The sequence below is a fragment of the Paramormyrops kingsleyae genome, chromosome 16 (assembly GCF_048594095.1).
Source record: "Paramormyrops kingsleyae isolate MSU_618 chromosome 16, PKINGS_0.4, whole genome shotgun sequence".
Taxonomy (NCBI): Eukaryota; Metazoa; Chordata; class Actinopteri; order Osteoglossiformes; family Mormyridae; genus Paramormyrops; species Paramormyrops kingsleyae.
Genome location: NC_132812.1, coordinates 23,417,573 through 23,436,535, shown reverse-complemented (window position 1 = coordinate 23,436,535; position 18,963 = coordinate 23,417,573). Strand labels below are relative to the sequence as shown.

General features: G+C 50.8%; 1 protein-coding gene across 7 annotated transcripts in view; it reads left to right on the top strand.

The window, feature by feature from the left end:
- The window catches only part of dip2a (disco-interacting protein 2 homolog A), a 71,594-nt gene that overhangs the window by 38,884 nt on the left and 13,747 nt on the right, over positions 1-18,963 (top strand). For 3 of the 7 annotated variants that reach the window (XM_072700903.1, XM_072700902.1, XM_072700907.1), the window contains exons 3-21: positions 5,198-5,317; positions 5,881-6,000; positions 9,861-10,085; positions 10,733-10,864; positions 11,382-11,423; positions 13,480-13,599; positions 14,276-14,473; positions 14,641-14,732; positions 14,848-14,958; positions 16,132-16,255; positions 16,500-16,609; positions 16,880-16,982; positions 17,133-17,197; positions 17,631-17,724; positions 17,830-17,949; positions 18,034-18,148; positions 18,311-18,450; positions 18,573-18,709; positions 18,806-18,886. In XM_072700903.1, the coding sequence (XP_072557004.1) occupies positions 5,198-5,317; positions 5,881-6,000; positions 9,861-10,085; positions 10,733-10,864; positions 11,382-11,423; positions 13,480-13,599; positions 14,276-14,473; positions 14,641-14,732; positions 14,848-14,958; positions 16,132-16,255; positions 16,500-16,609; positions 16,880-16,982; positions 17,133-17,197; positions 17,631-17,724; positions 17,830-17,949; positions 18,034-18,148; positions 18,311-18,450; positions 18,573-18,709; positions 18,806-18,886 (2,249 nt within the window). Of the gene's footprint in view, positions 1-3,884; positions 4,028-5,197; positions 5,318-5,880; positions 6,001-9,860; positions 10,086-10,732; positions 10,865-11,381; positions 11,424-13,479; positions 13,600-14,275; positions 14,474-14,640; positions 14,733-14,847; positions 14,959-16,131; positions 16,256-16,499; positions 16,610-16,879; positions 16,983-17,132; positions 17,198-17,630; positions 17,725-17,829; positions 17,950-18,033; positions 18,149-18,310; positions 18,451-18,572; positions 18,710-18,805; positions 18,887-18,963 lie in introns of those variants that run through there. The other 4 variants (XM_072700905.1, XM_072700904.1, XM_072700908.1 and 1 more) reach the window with 2 other exon arrangements.

Sequence of the window (18,963 nt, the reverse complement as noted above, 5' to 3'; positions counted from 1 at the left end):
GCCAATAAATGACCACGTTGTGGGACAGCTGCCTGCTGATTGGTGTGTCCCCCCCCCCCACCCCTGTCAGGTAGTTTTTTTTATTATTTTTATTCCCCAGCAACTAGACAGAGGAGCCAATCTGCTGTTTGGAAGTCTGGAACTCTGGAAGTCTGACCTATTCCTTTGTGTTGACGAGCTGTTTGAATAATATGCGTGAGGATGTTGCTGTTGATGGTGCAGATGTATCAGGGGCCATGAAGGGGTATGGCGCCCTGGACAATTGCAAAGTGACCTTTTTGTATCTCCCTATCTGTGTCGTAATCGATGCATGTGTAGGTAAGGAGTTAATCGAAATGCTGGTGAATGATCCCAACAGTCGTTTCAGTAAAACGTCGTTATAACATAACCGCCATGTGGTTTGGTGTTTGGGGTGCGTCTGTCACGTTCAGCAGCCTCAGACTTGCTGACGCAGGGGACAGTATTGATCTGGTTAAGCTGCTGCCCCGCCAAGCGGTTTGAGGTTTGGGCTTCCTTGTAAACATCTCCCTGCTCCCAGAACAGTCCGGAAGCCTCCGTTGTCTGCAGAAGCCGGGGAACGCAGCTCTGGGCACCGTGGTTCTGCCTGGCACCGGTGCCCAGCCGCTCACCATCTTCTGGCGGCTTCTACTCGCTTCTCAAATGAAACGTTGGAAAGGGTGGGGTGCAGCTACCCCTCCCCAAAGATCTCACATCTGCACCATTCAACGCTGCCTGCTGCGTGAGCACCGGCGGTCAGTGTGAGTGTCTGGTGTGAAAAACAGGTGTCAAATAAAAAATTTATTTGAAGGGAAGACACTTTTTCTGTAACTCCTTAGGGTTTAAGAGTGTTTGCATGCTTGCTTAATGATGCAGATATGAGATTGGAACTCCTTGGAAAGTGAGTAATGACTTTGGCCTTTGTAGCAAAGGCCAATGGGTCACCTCTTGCTATAGCCCCTCCCCTTCCTTTCTGAACACCTATCCTCAGGAAGCCTTGATGAACGACTGACTCTGACCCTAACTGTCACTCCTGCAGTGGGGATTGCTCTGATAGCCATTAATTTGAAGACCAAATGTAAGGGTGGTTCCTAGGTAAGTTATTTAAAGGGAGACAGACACCACTGTAATTTCGTTTTGTTCCTAAGCCTCTGGAATTAAGCTTCTCTTGCTGTTGGGCCATACTTAAGAAGGACTGACTTTTTGTTGTTCGTTTCTATGATCACAAAGGTGTTCACTTGTCAGTGGATTCTTCTCTCTCACTGGTATATTATTTTTTGTTTTTCGTATCTAGGCTGTAAAGGTTCACTCACAGGTCATGGTTATTGAAGAATGGGATCATGTTCAATTGAGTGGCTTTGATGCACCTCAGAATGCTGTTTGTCATGAGACGGAATTTCGGGGTTCCATATTAACGTTGTCCTTCAATGGGACTGTAGGGTGATCACATTTACTCGCCGCAAGAGTGCAGTTAAAATTACCCTTTTTCAGGACTTAGCCTCCGTTGTCCAGTGATACGTCAGACGAGAGTTTGATGTGATGCGTCAGATCCATTGGGCGGTTGTTAACGCAGAAGAGCGACTGGTTACGGTAAATGACCATCTCCAGGTTCCCCTTGCTTTGTTCAGTCTTCTGTCTTAGCGGTCTGCAGCTGCTTCGAGATGCTCGTCCTTCTGGTTGACCTTAAACCTGGATGGATCCCCTTTTTCTCTTGCAGTGGTCTGAAGTAACAACAGCATACTTCCTCGTGGAATTCATCGAATTGCTGTGATGACTGTGGCTCTGGTTTCTTCGTAGTCTTGCTATTTTCGGTGTTTTTGCAGCTGGTCATTTACTCCCGCTTCAGATTTTTTGGATCCTTAATTCAGTGTAACGTGAGGCCCCATTAAAATTTGAAAACAGTCATTCCAGCTGCAAAGCATGGTTTTACACTGAAATCTGTTCTAACACGATTAATATATTAGTATCCAAGTCTAATACAATGTGAAATCACATTTCTATTTGCACAATTTTTCAGTTGGAGAGAAAAGCGCTACGCAAACTATAATGCGATATGGTTTTAGTGAGAAACACTACTTACATGCAAAACCAGCTGAGTGAACGATGTCCTGTCCGTGAATCACACAATCACACTTTTTGAACTTCCACACATTGCGCATGTCTAAAAATATAAAAATATTTAACAAAACATATAAAAACACAACAACCTTTTTAAATATAATTACATTTATTTTCGTAGACTATCTGTAGCCATGTTGCCTTCAGTGCCCCTCCGCATCCTGCAGTCCATTGCATTTATGCCGTGTGCATGTCCGGCCGCATGGTGCCCCTCCGCATCCTGCAGTCCATTGCATTTATGCCGTGTGCATGTCCGGCCGCATGGTGCCCCTCCGCATCCTGCAGTCCATTGCATTTATGCCATGTGCATGTCCGGCCGCATGGTGCCCCTCCGCATCCTGCAGTCCATTGCATTTATGCCATGTGCATGTCCGGCCGCATGGTGCCCCTCCGCATCCTGCAGTCCATTGCATTTATGCCATGTGCATGTCCGGCCGCATGGTGCCCCTCCGCATCCTGCAGTCCATTGCATTTATGCCATGTGCATGTCCGGCCGCATGGTGCCCCTCCGCATCCTGCAGTCCATTGCATTTATGCCATGTGCATGTCCGGCCGCATGGTGCCCCTCCGCATCCTGCAGTCCATTGCATTTATGCCGTGTGCATGTCCGGCCGCATGGTGCCCCTCCGCATCCTGCAGTCCATTGCATTTATGCCGTGTGCATGTCCGGCCGCATGGTGCCCCTCCGCATCCTGCAGTCCATTGCATTTATGCCGTGTGCATGTCCGGCCGCATGGTGCCCCTCCGCGTACTGCAGTCCAGTGCATTTATGCCGTGTGCATGTCCGGCCGCATGGTGCCCCTCCGCGTACTGCAGTCCAGTGCATTTATGCCGTGTGCATGTCCGGCCGCATGGTGCCCCTCCGCGTACTGCAGTCCAGTGCATTTATGCCGTGTGCATGTCCGGCCGCATGGTGCCCCTCCGCGTACTGCAGTCCAGTGCATTTATGCCGTGTGCATGTCCGGCCGCATGGTGCCCCTCCGCGTACTGCAGTCCAGTGTATTTATGCCGTGTGCATGTCCGGCCGCATGGTGGCTGTGGTTTATTACTTCTGACACACATCAACAGACACATTAGTCAGTTCTGCACGTTTGATTGAAGTAGCTACTGATCTTCTTATGAGACTGGTATCACAGTTTATTATTTAATTAATTTTGTTGCTAATAAGTTCCTAAGTTTTGGAGTCGCATTCCCCTCACCCTATTTTTATCATTTTTATGTGTGAATTTTAGTTGGCGATTTTAGTGAACGCGAGGTTTTTCAGGACCGCATTTGTTGCGTCGTAGCAGGCCTGACTGTACAGTCATCTGTCGAGAAGAGCCCAATAATGCTTACGCCCCACAAGAGTCGTTAAAAACAATTTATTGAGAGATACCCGAAGCAGATGTAGTGGACGTTAGTGGACATATTTTATTACGTGTGCCGCATGCGGCAAGAACCAAAACAAACTGATCACACTGCCACCACAGAGGTTTAGTTAAATGTGTGTGGTATTGTATCTTATGCTATGCAGTGTACTCGACCCCTATACTGATCGAGACTGACTTACATCCTCATTTCCGGGACAAAACCCAGGCGTAAGTTGATGGCTACCTGTGCAGTTTGGTTGAATTGAATCCAAATTAAATACTTTTTAAACTGGCATTTGCAGGTTCCAATGTGAAACCGGATTTTTAGGTCCGGGTGTAACTTGTTTTTTTATATATATATGTCTTCCCTGCTATTTTGTTAATGATGCTAAGCGTAATCAGCCACTTCCTGTTTCACTTCTCACATCCGTTTGGTGTTGGTGTCTTCTAGTTAGCCTTAAACTCAGATGTTCCCCTTTCCTCGGCCCGGAGAAACGTGAAGCAGAAACGGTAGTTTTGAACTAAGTTTCAAGTGGAAGATGTTGTCTCAGTCTTTATTCATTGTGAGTATTTATTGAAATTGATTTCTGCCTTTAATAATGTCTTAAAGATTCATAGTTAGTGAGATGGGTCCATGGGAACTGAAGGTCTGTGTTGCCTGGATGAATCTGGGTGTATTTCTGTTTAACATACTTGAGGGAATCAGACTTGCGTTAAACAGAAAGGAAGAATTAATTTTCAATGTGTTTCCTGGAAAATACCATTAGAATGTATAATCATTAGTTTAAACTCCTCATTGTGACTGTCTGGAGTTCTTACTGGAATACAAATAACTACCAGAATATGAAAGCCTGAAAGTGACAAGGCCAATGTTGCTCTGCTGTGACTCATAGTTCTGGCTGGCTTCACTTGTTCAGTAGCCTTATCTGCTGGGGATTTCAGCAGCTAGGATCATGCGTGTTTAATTTATGAATCAGGTGGTTACACTCTCATCTGGGGAGTCAATGTGGTGATTCACCGCTGCGTGTGGCCCGTGAAAACCTCACTGCTCTCAAGGACGAAAAGGATGGATCTGCGTTATACCAGCTCTTTGGCTCTGGTGTCAGGGCTTTTCGTCGGGTGGTGGATCACAGCCCAGGCCAGTCTAGGAGCCTCAACTGTCCTGTTAAGTGTTGAGCTCACCAAGACGATGGCTTGGATTGAACGTTTTGTTGTTGATTTCTCAGCTGAATCTTTGAAGGTCGGGACAGATCACAGATGTGATATCTGTACACAAAACATAAGAGCGTAACGTAAATGCCGTCTGTGTTTATCCTCAAGTTTATCCGTACGTTGTGCTAGCGGCTAGCTGGCTGGCAGCAATTCTGCCCTGTAAGAAGTGGTTGTTTATGGTGGGGGGGGGAGACATGGTGCCTCAAGTGGCTGTGTTGTGTTGCTGATACAGTAGCCCTTTGTTCATTCCGGCAGCTGGTGAGCCTGTGGCTGATTCCTCTCTGCCAGTTGTCAATACGAGCGTAACATGCCTCTCTTTTCCTTTGCCGTTCCAGCCATGGAGGCTGTGCTCTTCGGCTGAGTAAATAAGAAAAAAGCGTGAATGTGTGTGTCTGCTGAGCAGACCCCCCCCCCCCCCCCCCGCCCCGAGCTGGCTGTCTGTCTCCTGGGCGTCTCTGTCTTCACTTTAGGCTGTGGCTGTGAATACTGAACACGACCCCCCCCCCCCCTTCGTTTTTCAGGCGTAGACCCTTCTCTGCAGATCGACAACAGAATCCAGGCCACCTCGCAAGTGTGTCCCGTTGGCTCCAAGCAGAACAAGTCACGGCCCAACAACTCCAGGGATGAGCGATTCCGATCCGGTAATGATGCCACCGCAGGCACCAGGACCGGGCCGAGACTGTGGCACATGCCAGCGGCCGTCTTTACCCTGTCTCCATCAGGGGGGGTCCTCTGGTCTCCTCCCTCTCAGTACACTAACCCTGACCTCTGTGTTATGCTGCCTTCCATTTACCTCGGAGGTGGGAAGTCGGGGCTGGGAATGACGTGACTATGCCAGTTAATCTCGTTCCAGTACAGCAAATCGCAAAGCCATTTAGTAATATCAGTTCTAGCAAGGTTCATTGTTAGCAATATCAATTAATAACGATGCATTGGCGGTATTTTCCGCATACAAAGACCATATGAATATATGAGAGTTAGATAGGATGTGGTTGGACAGTACTGTGCGTACGACAGATTTAATGAGACAAATAAGTGCTAATGAACAGTATGTAACTGCAGCCTTCACTTTTGCTGGTTTTGAGGGTACAGCCATCTTGAATTGAAGTAGGTGAAATGTCCGACTAGAAACTTCCAAGTTGAAATGGAAGGCAGCAGTTCGGCCCTGTCTCACACCTCCCGTCTCTCCCCCCCCCCCCCGCAGACCTGCACACGGAAGCCGTACAAGCAGCCTTGGCCAAGTACAAAGAACGGAAGATGCCCATGCCTTCCAAACGGAGGTCCGTGTTAGTGCAGTCCTCCGTGGAAGCATGTACCCCCCCAGGTGAGCGAAACGCAGCCAGCTGGCCTTCCTTTACGCTGGGGGGGTGGGGAGGGGGGCAGCTCTGGCTTCAAGGGGAAAAAAACACTGAGAAACTCCAATGCATAGACTGGCAAAAAGCCTAAAAATATCGTTTCACATCTAATGGAGAGAAGGAAAGCTTTTGAGGAAGGTCAGGCGCTTATTGTCATTCCCGCTTCTGCTGCTGAGTGCAAGAAAAAAACTTGTTTAAAAGTGGAAAGCGTTTGAGACACTATTTCCTGTTTATTCATTTGTGGCGACGTGTGTTTCCGTCCCTGTTGGGGGGGTGGGGGTGGGCCTAAAAGAGCTTAGGGGGTCAATGGGCAGTTTCACATTGAATAATTAAAAAAATATATTAATAAAGACCACTCCCTCCTGCCAGTGAGATACATCTGATTAAATCTGCTTTCAGGTTCTGCTTGTTTGTCAGAAATCACCAGATTGTGATCCAATTTATCACAGTTAACAAACAGGATTAACTACCCCCCACCCTTAGTACACACATGTCGGTGTACACCCCCCACGTGTGCAATCATACACACGCAGAAGCTTTTCCTTCAGGTGGGTTAATCTCACATTACATCCCCGTGTATCTGCAAGAGGCTCCGCTTTAAGTGTGATGTGTCTGTTTGTATCCAGGCTTAATTACTCAAGTTAACATATTCTGTGAGGATGATTGTCTTCACTGGAATCTGACCTGGTTTCTCGCTGGGTTTATTTGGGCGCTTAAGGCTGTCTTACCGAAATTGACTTTTATAATCTTACTGGCACAAAGCGCAGGACAAATGGTTACCATGGGAATGCGGGTAAGTTGAGCGAGGTTCGCCGGCTCCCTGGTTATTACCTGAGTGTCTGTATGTGATGGGGCTCATGTTTGCATTGAGCTCTGCACAGTGTTCAGGAAGGATTCCTCAGGAAGCTTTCGTACCGGATCGTGTAAACGTGCGACGGGAATGCTGGCCCCAAGATGCAGTCGCCACAGGTGTTGGGATTCCAAAAGCCGTAGTGTGGGGAGACGCGGACGTGCTAAGCCAGTCGTCCAGAGCTGGTATCTTTTTGGATTGTCATACACCTTACCCGCCCCCCGCGGCTGGGTGTCCTGAGCTGTGTGGCCATTTGTCTTGGCTGTGTAGTGGACAAGGGGGAGGGCCTTCGTCCCCAAGTCTGCGGGGCGGGGGGGGGCACTCACCTCTACCCTGAGAGCCGACAAGCCCCCGCAGCGTGGCTAATTTTAGCCTCGCTTTCGCAGCCGTTATTGCAGGCCGTGGCGCCTCGCAGCTCCGCCAAGCTGTTCCTCCGAAGCCGCGGGGGGCATCCAGGGTTCTCGTGTGTTGTTTTTACGGTTCCTTAAGCACGAATTTTCAGCACAGTGGTCTAATGATCGCATTCCTGTAGCTGGAGGGGTCGGACAGCGTTAGAATGGTTCTGAGGAAATATCTCTGCTAATTGTCTGTCACCGGCTGCAGTGGTAACATGAATATGCATTTCTGAAGGCGTCTCTAAATCTTTGGGCAGTTGCAGGTTAGATAACGAGAACGGAGAGCTCAGCTGTCTGCCTCTCTCTCTCTCTCTCTCTCTCTCTCTCCTCTCCATCCTTTACTTTTTGGTGCATCAGTGTGAAGGTTATCGAGTGAAAGTGCATGTCGGGAAACACACACAAAAGCAACACATTGGATACACAGCAGGTGCCTTTTATGGCTGTGAATCTGGATAAAGTCCGACGGGGGAACTCTGCCGGCTTGTTGAGCGAGAGCGCCTTCTCGTCGGGGCTGTTTCGCTTTTCCGGCTTTATAGCAGGAAGAGAGGCTTGAATACCTGTGCAGGGTGATCCTTAGTATAGACCTTGCTTCTGGGACCGTACTTGCAAACACAGATGCGCTCATGGCACTTGCTCATTAAAGGCAGGCAATTTGCTTGACTAGCTCTCGGGTGAATCCTTTCAGCCTTGACATCCTGTTCCTTTCAGGTTAGTTTGTCGAAATACGTTAGCATTTGCATCTTTCTCAAGCTACGTCACAAGCCTTCCTCCCATCTGGCCGATGTAGTTCCTTCGCCGTAGGCCACCTGCTGCCCCCCCACCCCCCCCAAAGTTAAAAATCCCGCATCAGCATTTTCCTAAACGGCCCCTTATGGCGGCAGGTGGAGAGGAAGTCTTCGGTGAAGATGGATCTCTACGTGGGCTGTCAGCCTTGGCGTGCCGGCCGGCTGTCTGAGACGGGTTTTGACAGTGATGTCATTTAGTGGCCGGGAAATGAAGCCACATAAGTAGATTGTCTGGAACGGTTTGTGTCAAACCTGCCAAAATAACATCTGCGCTCGTCAGACAACTGGACACTTTTTGCGACTGCACTGTGCTTTAAGGAAGAAGCTGGCGCTCTGAGACATTTGGAAGATGGTTCCAAGCATTCTCTCTTGAAACTTTTTAAATATCATAACTTTCCGGCCATTCTGGAATGGCTGGGCACCTTTCGACTTTTGAACCTCCATGGACATGTAGTAATGACGAGTCCCCCCCCCTGCAGCCCCACTAAACGTCTCTCTGATGCTGTAACATTTTATTATTTCCTTTGTCATGCATTCTCTGTGATGGGCAGGGTCGGAATTGGTAGGGCTACCTGTGCTCGGACCCAAGGCTGCCCACGGCGTGAGGCTCTTACATTTCAGGTTCTCATGGGAAGTTAACACCAATCATGCGTCAGATAACACTGCACAGGCTCATTTATTTATTTTCTTTAATTTAGATTTTAGTATAATTATTTACAGAAAAATCCCTTGCATCAATCAAAAGTTCAAAAACTATGCCATAAAATCAGCATATTCATATTTGGAGATATTCACTTAAAGTATATCAGCTAGAACATTGTGTCTTTTCTTTGGTTTTGAAGCTGTGCTGGGCTCTGTGGCCGCCACATTGTCTGGGTGGGAACTGCAGGGAAGAAAAGGCAGCTTGTCTCATTGCTTTGGCCATTTCAGCCCATGTGGCGCCAGCCGCGCTCTAAGAGCCGGAGCGTGACTCTGCCATCGCCCCGCCGCCTGCCCTGCGGCTCTGCCTCCTTCCCTGCCTGCTCAGATAACGCAGCAGATGCTTTTCCTGAGTGCGTCGTATGTGAGCTTGTGGACGCTGCCTCACATGCTTCAGGAAAAGGGCTTCCTTCCACACCAGTGCATTCCTGCTTTTTGTATCTGTATTGATGTCATGCACCTACCCCACTTATTATTAGGATGCTTCTGCTGCTCTGTCACAATTTTCACTGTTTTGTGTCCATCTTTTCACCTCATTATGTCTGCCCATTTGGCCCCTGTGCCTTAGAACCTTTAAGCAGTGCCATAGAACCTTTAAGCAGTGCCATAGAAACTTTAAGCAGTGCCATAGAACCTTTAAGCAGTGCCATAGAAACTTTAAGCAGTGCCATAGAACCTTTAGGCTGTTCCTTAGAACCTTTAAGCCGTTCCTTAGAACCTTTTAAGCCGTTCCTTAGAACCTTTTAAGCCGTTCCTTAGAACCTTTTAAGCCGTTCCTTAGAACCTTTAAGTAGTGCCATAAAACCTTCAAGCAGTTCCTTAAAAACTTTAAGCAGTGCCATATAACCTTTAAGTTGCCTTTTAAAACCTTTAATCAATGCTTTAGATCTTTAAGCAGTCTTTTTGTACCTTTAAGCAATGCCTTATTATCGTTAAGCATGGTCTTGGACCAGTTAGTAGTGTCTTAGAACTTCTAGCAGTGCCTTAGAAGTATCGAGGCTAAGCATGACTCTGTCATGGCCATATGCTGTTCTTCCTCCCCCCCACCCTTCCCTCCCCCCACCCCCCCCGTGTGACGCTGCCTGTCCTTGACCACACAGACACCTCATCGGCTTCAGAAGACGAGGGCTCACTCCGCCGGCAGGGCCGGCTGGCCACCTCCACGCCGTACCAGCCCCACCCCGGCGTAGAGCACTGGTTTAACAGGGTCATCCAGGGCTCGTCCACTTCATCTTCCGCATCTTCCACCTCATCCCACCCAGGAGGAAGGCCCCACACAGCCGCCGTCGCCGTGCTGGCAGATCTCATGGCACACACCCAGCTAGGTTAGTAACAGTCTCACTCTGTCCGCCCCCTCACCCCCTGACCTGGGGCCACAACCGCCCCCTCACCCCCTGACCTGGGGCCACAACCGCCCCCCCCCCCCCCCCACCCAGATCTGTAAGCTTCTCAGCCTGCAGCACCTCCTACTGGACTGGGTAGTTGCACAGTGGAGTTCAGGGCTATTGCAGCTGATTGGCTGCTCACAGGGCTCCGCCGAGTTCGATACAGGGCTCTACATGTTGCCACTGATGCCGGTTCATGGCTTTGCTAGAACCCGGCTCACAGGATGCAAACGCAGAACTCCCCGCACAGAAGGAAACAAATCTGGCGCTTTGTTTTAATAACGCCCCCCCGTGGACTGGCACCAGCTGTCCGGCAGAGTTAAGACACAACACTTATGTCATGGTGAAATGTTGGGATGACATCACTATATTACCGTCTGTATTTGCAAATGGTGCGGCTGTATCTGAACACTGTAATGAACTCGAATGTCTGTTTTGGGTCTGTTTTTATCGAAAAAGACGTTTTGTTGCAACCAGATGTTTCAGATCTGTGAATCAGAGCCTTAGACTGATAGATCTAAGTCGATGTGTTAAATATCAGTCCCGCCGTGTGACCTCTAACTTCCCTACGCCCCACCCCTGAACAGACAACCATTCAGCACCGCCCGATGTGACAGGCCTATCAGAGCGCTCTGTGCATGTGGAGCGTCCCCAGGTTGCCTCGGTCCGGGGGGTCCCCAGGGGCTACAACAACTCCAACCTGCTGGAGACCGCAGATGGTGAGTCCCGGGGCTTTACGGTCACTCTAGGAGCCCATGTCTCCGTGGCAACAAGGTCATCGCCCTCGTTTCCGGCACGTCATGCCGCGACAGGAGACTGGAGCCCATGTCGGGAGTCAGGGCCGACCAAACGACGCACTCGGCATCTCTGATTCCGAGATGCTGTTCTGCTGTGCAGGGATGGGCGGGGTTTGTGGGACCGTGGCTCCACCACCTCCGCCCACCAAGCGGGGGGGGGGGTCCTGGAACTGTCCTGTGTTTCCTGAGGGGAAATTAATAGTTAAACTATAACCAGATTTAGGATTAGATCATGGCAGATGTATGAAATCCATTCCCCCACCACCTTTGATTTCCAAACCCAAAAACATACCCGCTTTCACGGCTGATTTCTGCTCATCCTGCCCCTCCTCTCCTATGAGGGAACCTCGGACCTGCTGTTCTGACCATGCGGTTTTTGGGACCAGGGAGCAGGGGTGCGGACTGGCCGCGTCTTAATCTCATGTCTTTCTCACTCCAGGCTCTGATGGGAATGTTGCCGGGGTGTCCCTAGCGATCGATGGTATTTACTCCCCTTTTCTCCGCTTAGTGTCTGTCTGGTGTCTGTTCGCTTCTTCCGGCTCCGCTGCTGTCTGTGCGATCCCGCCGTCCCTCCGAGCTCCCCGCACGCTGTACTCCGTTAACATTTTGCGCTGGCTTCAGGTTGACCTCCTGATGTTTATAGATTTGTGACAGACATTTCAGGGTTGCAATACTCTTATGACCTTCTCTAAAACAGCGACAGACAGATGACCGGATTTATTACAAAATAAACAGAACTCACTCACCTTACTACCGAAGACTCCAATGTCAAGGCACGCTGCTTAGCTCGGTAATTCTTATCCTGAGGTTCAGACCTGCACCCATCCCAGGGAGGCCGTCAAATAAGGTGGTTACCCTTCAGGTCCAGGCAGGTCTTCAGTGAAACAGTCCCACGTCTACAAAGAAGCGATTTTACGGTCACCAGAGTTTCAGTACCAAGCCTTCCAGAGCAACAATGCACTATGTGACGCCCTTCCTTCTTCCCAGTCGCAGTTCTTGCAAAGCCTTCTGGGATTAAACTCCTACCGATAACGGAGCCATGGCACATATGAAACAGCCAGGTGTGAGTACCGCAAGCCAGGAATTCTTAAAAAAAATGCTACTTAATTTGGTCCACAACTTACTCTGAGCTCTCCATATGACTGGCTGTGTTTTATAGCCATCTGGTTTTAGACAGGGCTCTTGGCAGCGAGTGTGTTTGTGTGTTTCTGCGGCTCTTAATCGTGGTGGAAATGACTCTTTGTTCTTAAGAGGTTGAAAAAGAACAATAAAGGAATGTATCCAGTGTGACTGATATGCCTTATTAGTGTTTGAAAAAACGCATGGCCTCGCATTGTGTTTATGCTAATGAGAGCCACGCCCCCCTTTAATGACTGCTGGTAATTGCATCGTCATAGACGGAGAAAGATCCGGATGTGAGTGCACGGTCGCCCTGTGCCTGCCTTTCATTCTTGGTAGATGGTAGTCAGTCATAAGCAGAAGGTAATGCAGATTCCTGCAGCCCAAGTCTTCATGTGGAAGGGGAGATGTTTCCGGATTAGGTGGGGGGGCGTGACGGTGCTGGCGGGTGGCTGTAAGGCCTGAGCGTGGCGGGAGGCGGTCGTTCGAAGGAGATTGCTGTTCCGAATGCTTGACTGTTGCTCAATTTTCCAGCAAATCGCTCTTAGTTCACTGGTAGGCAGGTATCATTTCTGCGGACCATTGGGGACGTTAATTGTTTCACTGGGAAAATCGACGGGGATATAGAAACATTCTAGCGACAGGAAGGAGAATCTGCAGCATTGCTCTGAAACATGGCTGTGTACTCTGATTACTTTGGGGGTGGGGGGCTATGGTGATTTAACTAACAAGGACGGAACGTTTCATAAACCACTGGGTACAACCTTCACCCTTGACCCTCCCCAGTGGATTGACTTATCATGCGCTGACGGGTCGTAAGTATCCGAGCAAGACAGCAGCTGTGACCCAGGTCCCCTGTGACACGCCGGTCCGTCTGAGGGACACCTCCCAGCTGACACTGATGTCCTTTTAATGGATCTCATGGTACATTTTGCATATATTCCCCTCTGTCCTCTTAGGATTGCTAAGCATTTTGTGCATGTACTTGCTTTTGTATGCACATATACTCTTATTTGAAATCCCTTTTCTGTTTTATGCCTTCGTGTAGTTCTCCCGTTGTGGTCTGAAGGAATAACATTTATTTTATTTATGCTGTTATGTTGTACTAATACATTCCACTGTTAAATATCACTGTATTGTACAGTATAGTGGCTGTGTTGTATTGCAAGCCTCTGATTGGTTACTGAAATGACGAGAGACGATTGGCTGTGGGATAGACTGTTGCTTGGCAACATCGCCTAGTCATCCCCCTGCGGACTGAGGCACACCTGAGCCTCCGTTTGACTGGCTGTCGGGATATTCTGGTCCTGTTATCCATCTTGCTCATTCAGCTCAGCAAATTGTTCCCTCTCCGTCATTGCCCCCCCCCCCCCTCCCTTTTTTTTCGGTCCCCCCCCCCACACCCATCCCACCTCCAGGGGTGCCGGTGAACAGTCGCGTGTCGTCGAAGATCCAACAGCTGCTCAACACACTGAAGAGGCCCAAACGGCCGCCGCTGCGCGAGTTCTTCCTCGACGACTTTGAGGAGTTGCTGGACGGTAGGTGGGGGGTGGGGAGGGGGGAGGAGTCGGGGGGGGGGGGGCAGGAGCGGGATTATAGCCTCGCCGAAGCCAGGAACACGCACTCTTGTGCATGCGACCATTCGACCTGAGAGAGGATGTCCGTCCGCTCCTGTTAGCTTTCACGTTCCTGGTTCCGGTCCCTGTTCCGGTCCTGGTAGCGCTGTAGCTAAGGGTTCGAAGCCGCTGACCGAGGAGGGCAGGGAGAGACAGAGGGGCAAACTGAACGCGTGCCTTTTCCGACAGATGCTAATGCTAGAATGCTAGCAGTTTGCGGCTGACGCACATTCAAATGGCTTCCCTCCGGTCACCCAGACTGTGGCACGGAGCCACCCCCGCTCAGCGCGCCCCTCCCCCGCATGCGAGCACTCATAGGTGTCAGTCTTGGGGGGCAGCACTCGTTGTCTACGTGGGAGATTGTTTACACTGATTGCCATGTTAATTGAAGCAGATTAGCATTTTCCGTAGTGGGCAGTCTCGTTATCAGTTCGGGCGGGGGCGGGGGGGGGGCTGTGGGCCCCCCCCGGAGCAGGCTCACCTCTCCGTCATCCTTCACTGAGACCCTCTTTGACATTCTCAGGATGTTTGCACTGCCTAAATTTGGGACCATGTCAGCTTGCTTTAACTCTTCCTTTATGTTGCATTTCTCCTGCAGTCCAGCACCCAGACCCCAACCAGCCAAAGCCAGAGGGTACGCAAATGAGCCCCCTGGAAGGAGAGCCGCTGGGTGTCGTCTCCAACTGGCCCCCGTCCCTGCTGGCGTCTCTGCAGCGATGGGGCACCACCCAGCCCAAGAGCCCCTGCCTGACTGCGCTGGACAACTCTGGCAAAGCTGTGTACACCATCACTTACGGTAGGAGGGTGTGTCTTTGGCAGACTGGGGGGTGTGGGGCAGGGGGGCGGGGCAGGGCTGGGGGGCGGGGTGTGGGGCAGGGGGGCGGGGCGTGGGGCGGGGCGTGGTGAGGTAGTGTTGGATGCTTGTTTGAATCCGTGTCTCCACACGCCTGTGCTTCTCCTCAGGGAAGCTGTGGACACGTAGTCAGAAGCTGGCATACACGCTCCTCAACAAGCTGAGCTCTCGCAATGAGCCCCTCCTGCGGCCGGGTGACCGGGTGAGCGCCTGCTCCCATCCCCAACACACCAGCACACACAGGCTCTGGAGATCAGGCTACAACGCTATGGACCCAGTCAAGCAAATCTAATGTTCTGGTTGTGATTCTCCCTTAGGTGGCGCTAGTGTTCCCCAACAATGACCCAGTGATGTTCATGGTGGCATTCTATGGCTGTTTACTGGCAGAGCTGGTCCCAGTGCCCATTGAGGTGCCCCTCACAAGGAAGGTAATCTAACAGCATTGGTCCTGCTATTGCTGCTGAAAAAGTGCAGCAGTGACCCCTGGTGGTCTGGCAAGGACTCTGCCACTATGATAGGCTCCACCCACTATCATTTCACTTTTATAGTTAATGCAAGGATGATTAAGAAAAGGGATGGATTTTTAATGTCAGTGTGATGGCAGAATGGAGGAGCCCAGCTTTATGCGGTTTATTGCTGTCTGTTTGTCTGATGTGGAGCAGTGGGGAATACAGATGAGGTTTGCTTGGCACCGCGCGCACTTGTGGTGCTGATTCTGCAGCTCTTTAATGACTGTCAACATTAATGGATCGTCTAATTGCAAAGTTATGGAGCAAAGTGTCCCCCCAGCAATCTTAAAGTGATGTTGATCCCGCATCTAAATCAAAAGGAGATTTCACCTCAGGATCGTACCATTCTGGCTGCATTTTAGGGGGCTCCAGAGTGGTGGGAGTCAATGTTTATTTCTCCCCTCATTAGGTACAGTTTGCAGCCCTGATTTCTAGGGAGAGAGCTGGGAAGAATGTGGTAATTATCTGACTTGAGCACTGCGACTTTAAAATCGCTGGGTTCTGACCTTTTCGTTTGTTCCGCGCTGCCTGGCTGGGTGAGCACCGGGGGAGGCTGGGGCCTGGGGACTTGGGGGGGGGGGGGTTTAAGGGGGTGAAAGGACGCATTAATCGGAGGCCCGTCGCCAGCTCCTTTGGCCGGGACATCAGTTAGCCCGTTCCAGAAAGTGCTGAAGAACAGCGGGCGCTGAAAGCAGCATGTGACACTCGGGGACAAGAGGTACAGGATGTCTGGCCAAGGAGACGCGCTCTGGAGCCGTGAGATCGATTTACATAAATAAAGGCTGCTGGCTCTAACCAAAGCATAAGAGCTTCTGATTCAAACAGAGGGCATCTTGAGGTGCAGGGGACACAGCTGTGTCCCTCAAACTTTCATTTCAGTTTTCACATAAGAGGCATCAAGGATCAAGGTACAAACTGTCTGCTGTATGATATATTTTGCTGTAAATGGCAGCACTGGATCCGAATGACGCACTTCTGAACACTGGGGAAGGCCGGCATTGCAGTGCCTGAGCTAGCATTGGCCCTGTAGCTGCGAGTGATGACCAGACAAGCCAGTATTTGTAATAAGGCCCCTTCTGATTGGCTCCCTAGGATGCAGGAAGTCAGCAAATCGGATTCCTGTTGGGCAGCTGCGGGGTCGCCCTGGCCCTGACCACAGACGCCTGTCAGAAGGGTCTCCCCAAAGCACAAACGGGAGAGGTCGTGACCTTTAAAGGTAGGTGTGACGGGCTTGTGTTACACGCCGGGCTGTAATTTAACAGCAGCCTTTTAATTAGGGAGTGAGGCTTCCTCATTGTGATTTTAGAAGCGCTGTATATTGCATTACATGATCTTTTTATATTTTATTGACTTACACAGATATTTTGTGTTTATAAAGGATTTTGTGGACTGTAGTTTCAGCTGAATATGGAACTTGTGTGTGTATGTGTGTGTGTGCCTGTGTACGCGTGTGTGTTCAGGCTGGCCACGGTTGCTGTGGTTCGTGACGGACGGGAAGCACGTGGTGAAGCCCCACAAGGACTGGCACCCCCCCATCCGGGACGCCAGCAACGAGACGGCCTACATCGAGGTGAGTCACTTCTGCAGCTTTCGGAGGTTTACCTTCCATACAGTTTATTTCTATATGATCCCCCCTCCCGGATAGAAATACCCTGCAGTTAAAAGGTGTAACTTCACTGCCCGGAATCTAAATAAAATCTAGGAGGCCTGGCAAGATAATTCCAAACATCGTTGTGGGGCCATCTTACCACCAAGTATGATATTGTGCCTGGTCTGTTAAGCTGTTACGTAAGCGTGTGACTCTAGGGGGCGCCCTTGCGCACTCTCTGCCTCGATGCAGTACAAGACGAGCAAGGAAGGCAGCACCATGGGTATCACAGTCTCGCACGCCGCCATGCTGGCCCACTGCCACGCCCTCACGCAGGCCTGCAGCTACTCCGAGGGTGAGTGGTCGACACCCCATTCTCTGGGGGAGATGGGGAGCAGTGATTCGTTTCTTGAGGAGGTGCAGGAGGCCTGATTTGGCCTCAAGGTGACGGCGAAGAGGGGGACCCCTTCCCACTGACTTGTCCCGTCCCCCCCCCCCCCTGCAGGCGAGACTATCACGAATGTCCTGGATTTCAAGCGAGACGCGGGTCTGTGGCACGGGGTTCTCACGGTGCGTACCCGGCCTGGGCCGCCCTCTTTCTCACTGGGATACTGATTAACTCGTTTGCGGTACAGTGTTATCTTGTTCTGACCTGTGCAAACTGGTTCCTGCCTGATCTCCATCTGTGGCTTGTGTACTTAAATTAGCATGTTAAAGTAAACCAGTACACTAAAGTAGTCCTGAGGATTGGCCTCATACAGAATCCTCAGGGGTGTAGATGCTGATATTTCTTAAGGATAGTCCTGTCTATCAGGGTCGCTGAGAAATACGGTCGCACACTCGTTAGACTGCAGTGTTTCCTGAATGTGGACCCCCTCCCACCCCCAAAATAAGCCAGATAAATCCTGCCACCTGGCCTCTGGTGGCTCTCGCTCTGGTGCCAGTCGTGGTGACCTTTACCTTGAATGACGCTCGTCGCTCACCTGTGCCGCTTGCCCGACAGAGTATAATGAACCGGATGCACGTGATCAGCATCCCGTACTCCCTGATGAAGGTGAACCCCCTCTCCTGGATTCAGAAAGTGCACACATACAAGGGTGAGAATCTGCTCCTTAAAGTCTTTAGACATTGGTTGAGAGCCACCACGTGGCCGCGCTCTCATTGGCTGCCGCTGTCTGACTTCCAACGTGCGTCTTCCGCAGCACGGGTCGCGGTGGTAAAGTCCAGGGACATGCACTGGTCGCTCTTGGCCCAGCGAGACCAGCGTGACATCAGCCTCAGCTCGCTGCGGATGCTCATCGTCGCCGATGGGGCCAACCCCTGTGAGTGGTGACGTCACAAGACCACAAATCGCCCACGGTATCCGGTGAAGATTATACCTTCAATGCGTGCGCATGTGTCCGCAGGGTCCATCTCGTCCTGTGACGCCTTCCTCAACGTGTTCCAGTCTCGTGGACTCAGGCCAGAGGTGATCTGCCCTTGTGCCAGCTCCCCCGAAGCTATGACTGTCACCATTCGCAGGTAAGTGGGTGCAGTGACGGAAGAGCACGGTTTATCACTTGGCAGAGCCAGTGTCAGAATCTGCAGTATGGCACAAATGGTAGTGCAGTGTAAATATTTACAGTCCTCCTACACCTCGCAGTGAATCTGTATGTGTTCATACATATCTGTGCTTTGGACCAGACCTCCAGAGATGGGCGTGCCCCCCCCGGGAAAGGCGGTTCTGTCCATGAGTGGGCTCAGCCACGGCGTCATTCGGGTCGACACAGAGGAGAAGCTTTCGGTTCTGACTGTGCAAGATGTTGGCCAAGTCATGCCTGGTGGTATGTGGACCGCTACTGTCATCTAGTGTACAGAAAATTGTTTATGCATTTGCATTTCTGTTTGCGATTAGTCATTACCATTTATGGGTTGTCGTGGAATTGCTCATGTGCGCCCCCTGTAGCCCTGGTGTGTGTAGTGCGGATAGAGGGGACGCCGTACCTGTGCCACACCGACGAGGTGGGTGAGATCTGTCTGAGCTCGAGCAGCACTGGTGTCTCCTACTTCGGCTTGCCAGGCATGACCAAGAACGTGTTTGAGGTGCGTTTCAACATGGCCGACCTTAGCGGTTAGCCCCTTCTCCGGTGCTGCTGTGGATAGCGCCCTCTGACCTCTGACCTCCGACCACCCCTACAGACCATCCCCGTAGCTGCGTCGGGGGCCCCCATCTCTGACCGGCCCTTTACGAGAACCTCCCTCCTGGGCTTCGTTGGACCGGTAAGTCTGTAGGCGACACTGGGCTTTGAGATTTTCTGTTCCAAAGGGCCAGTCCCCCCTCACTGACTCCCCCTGTC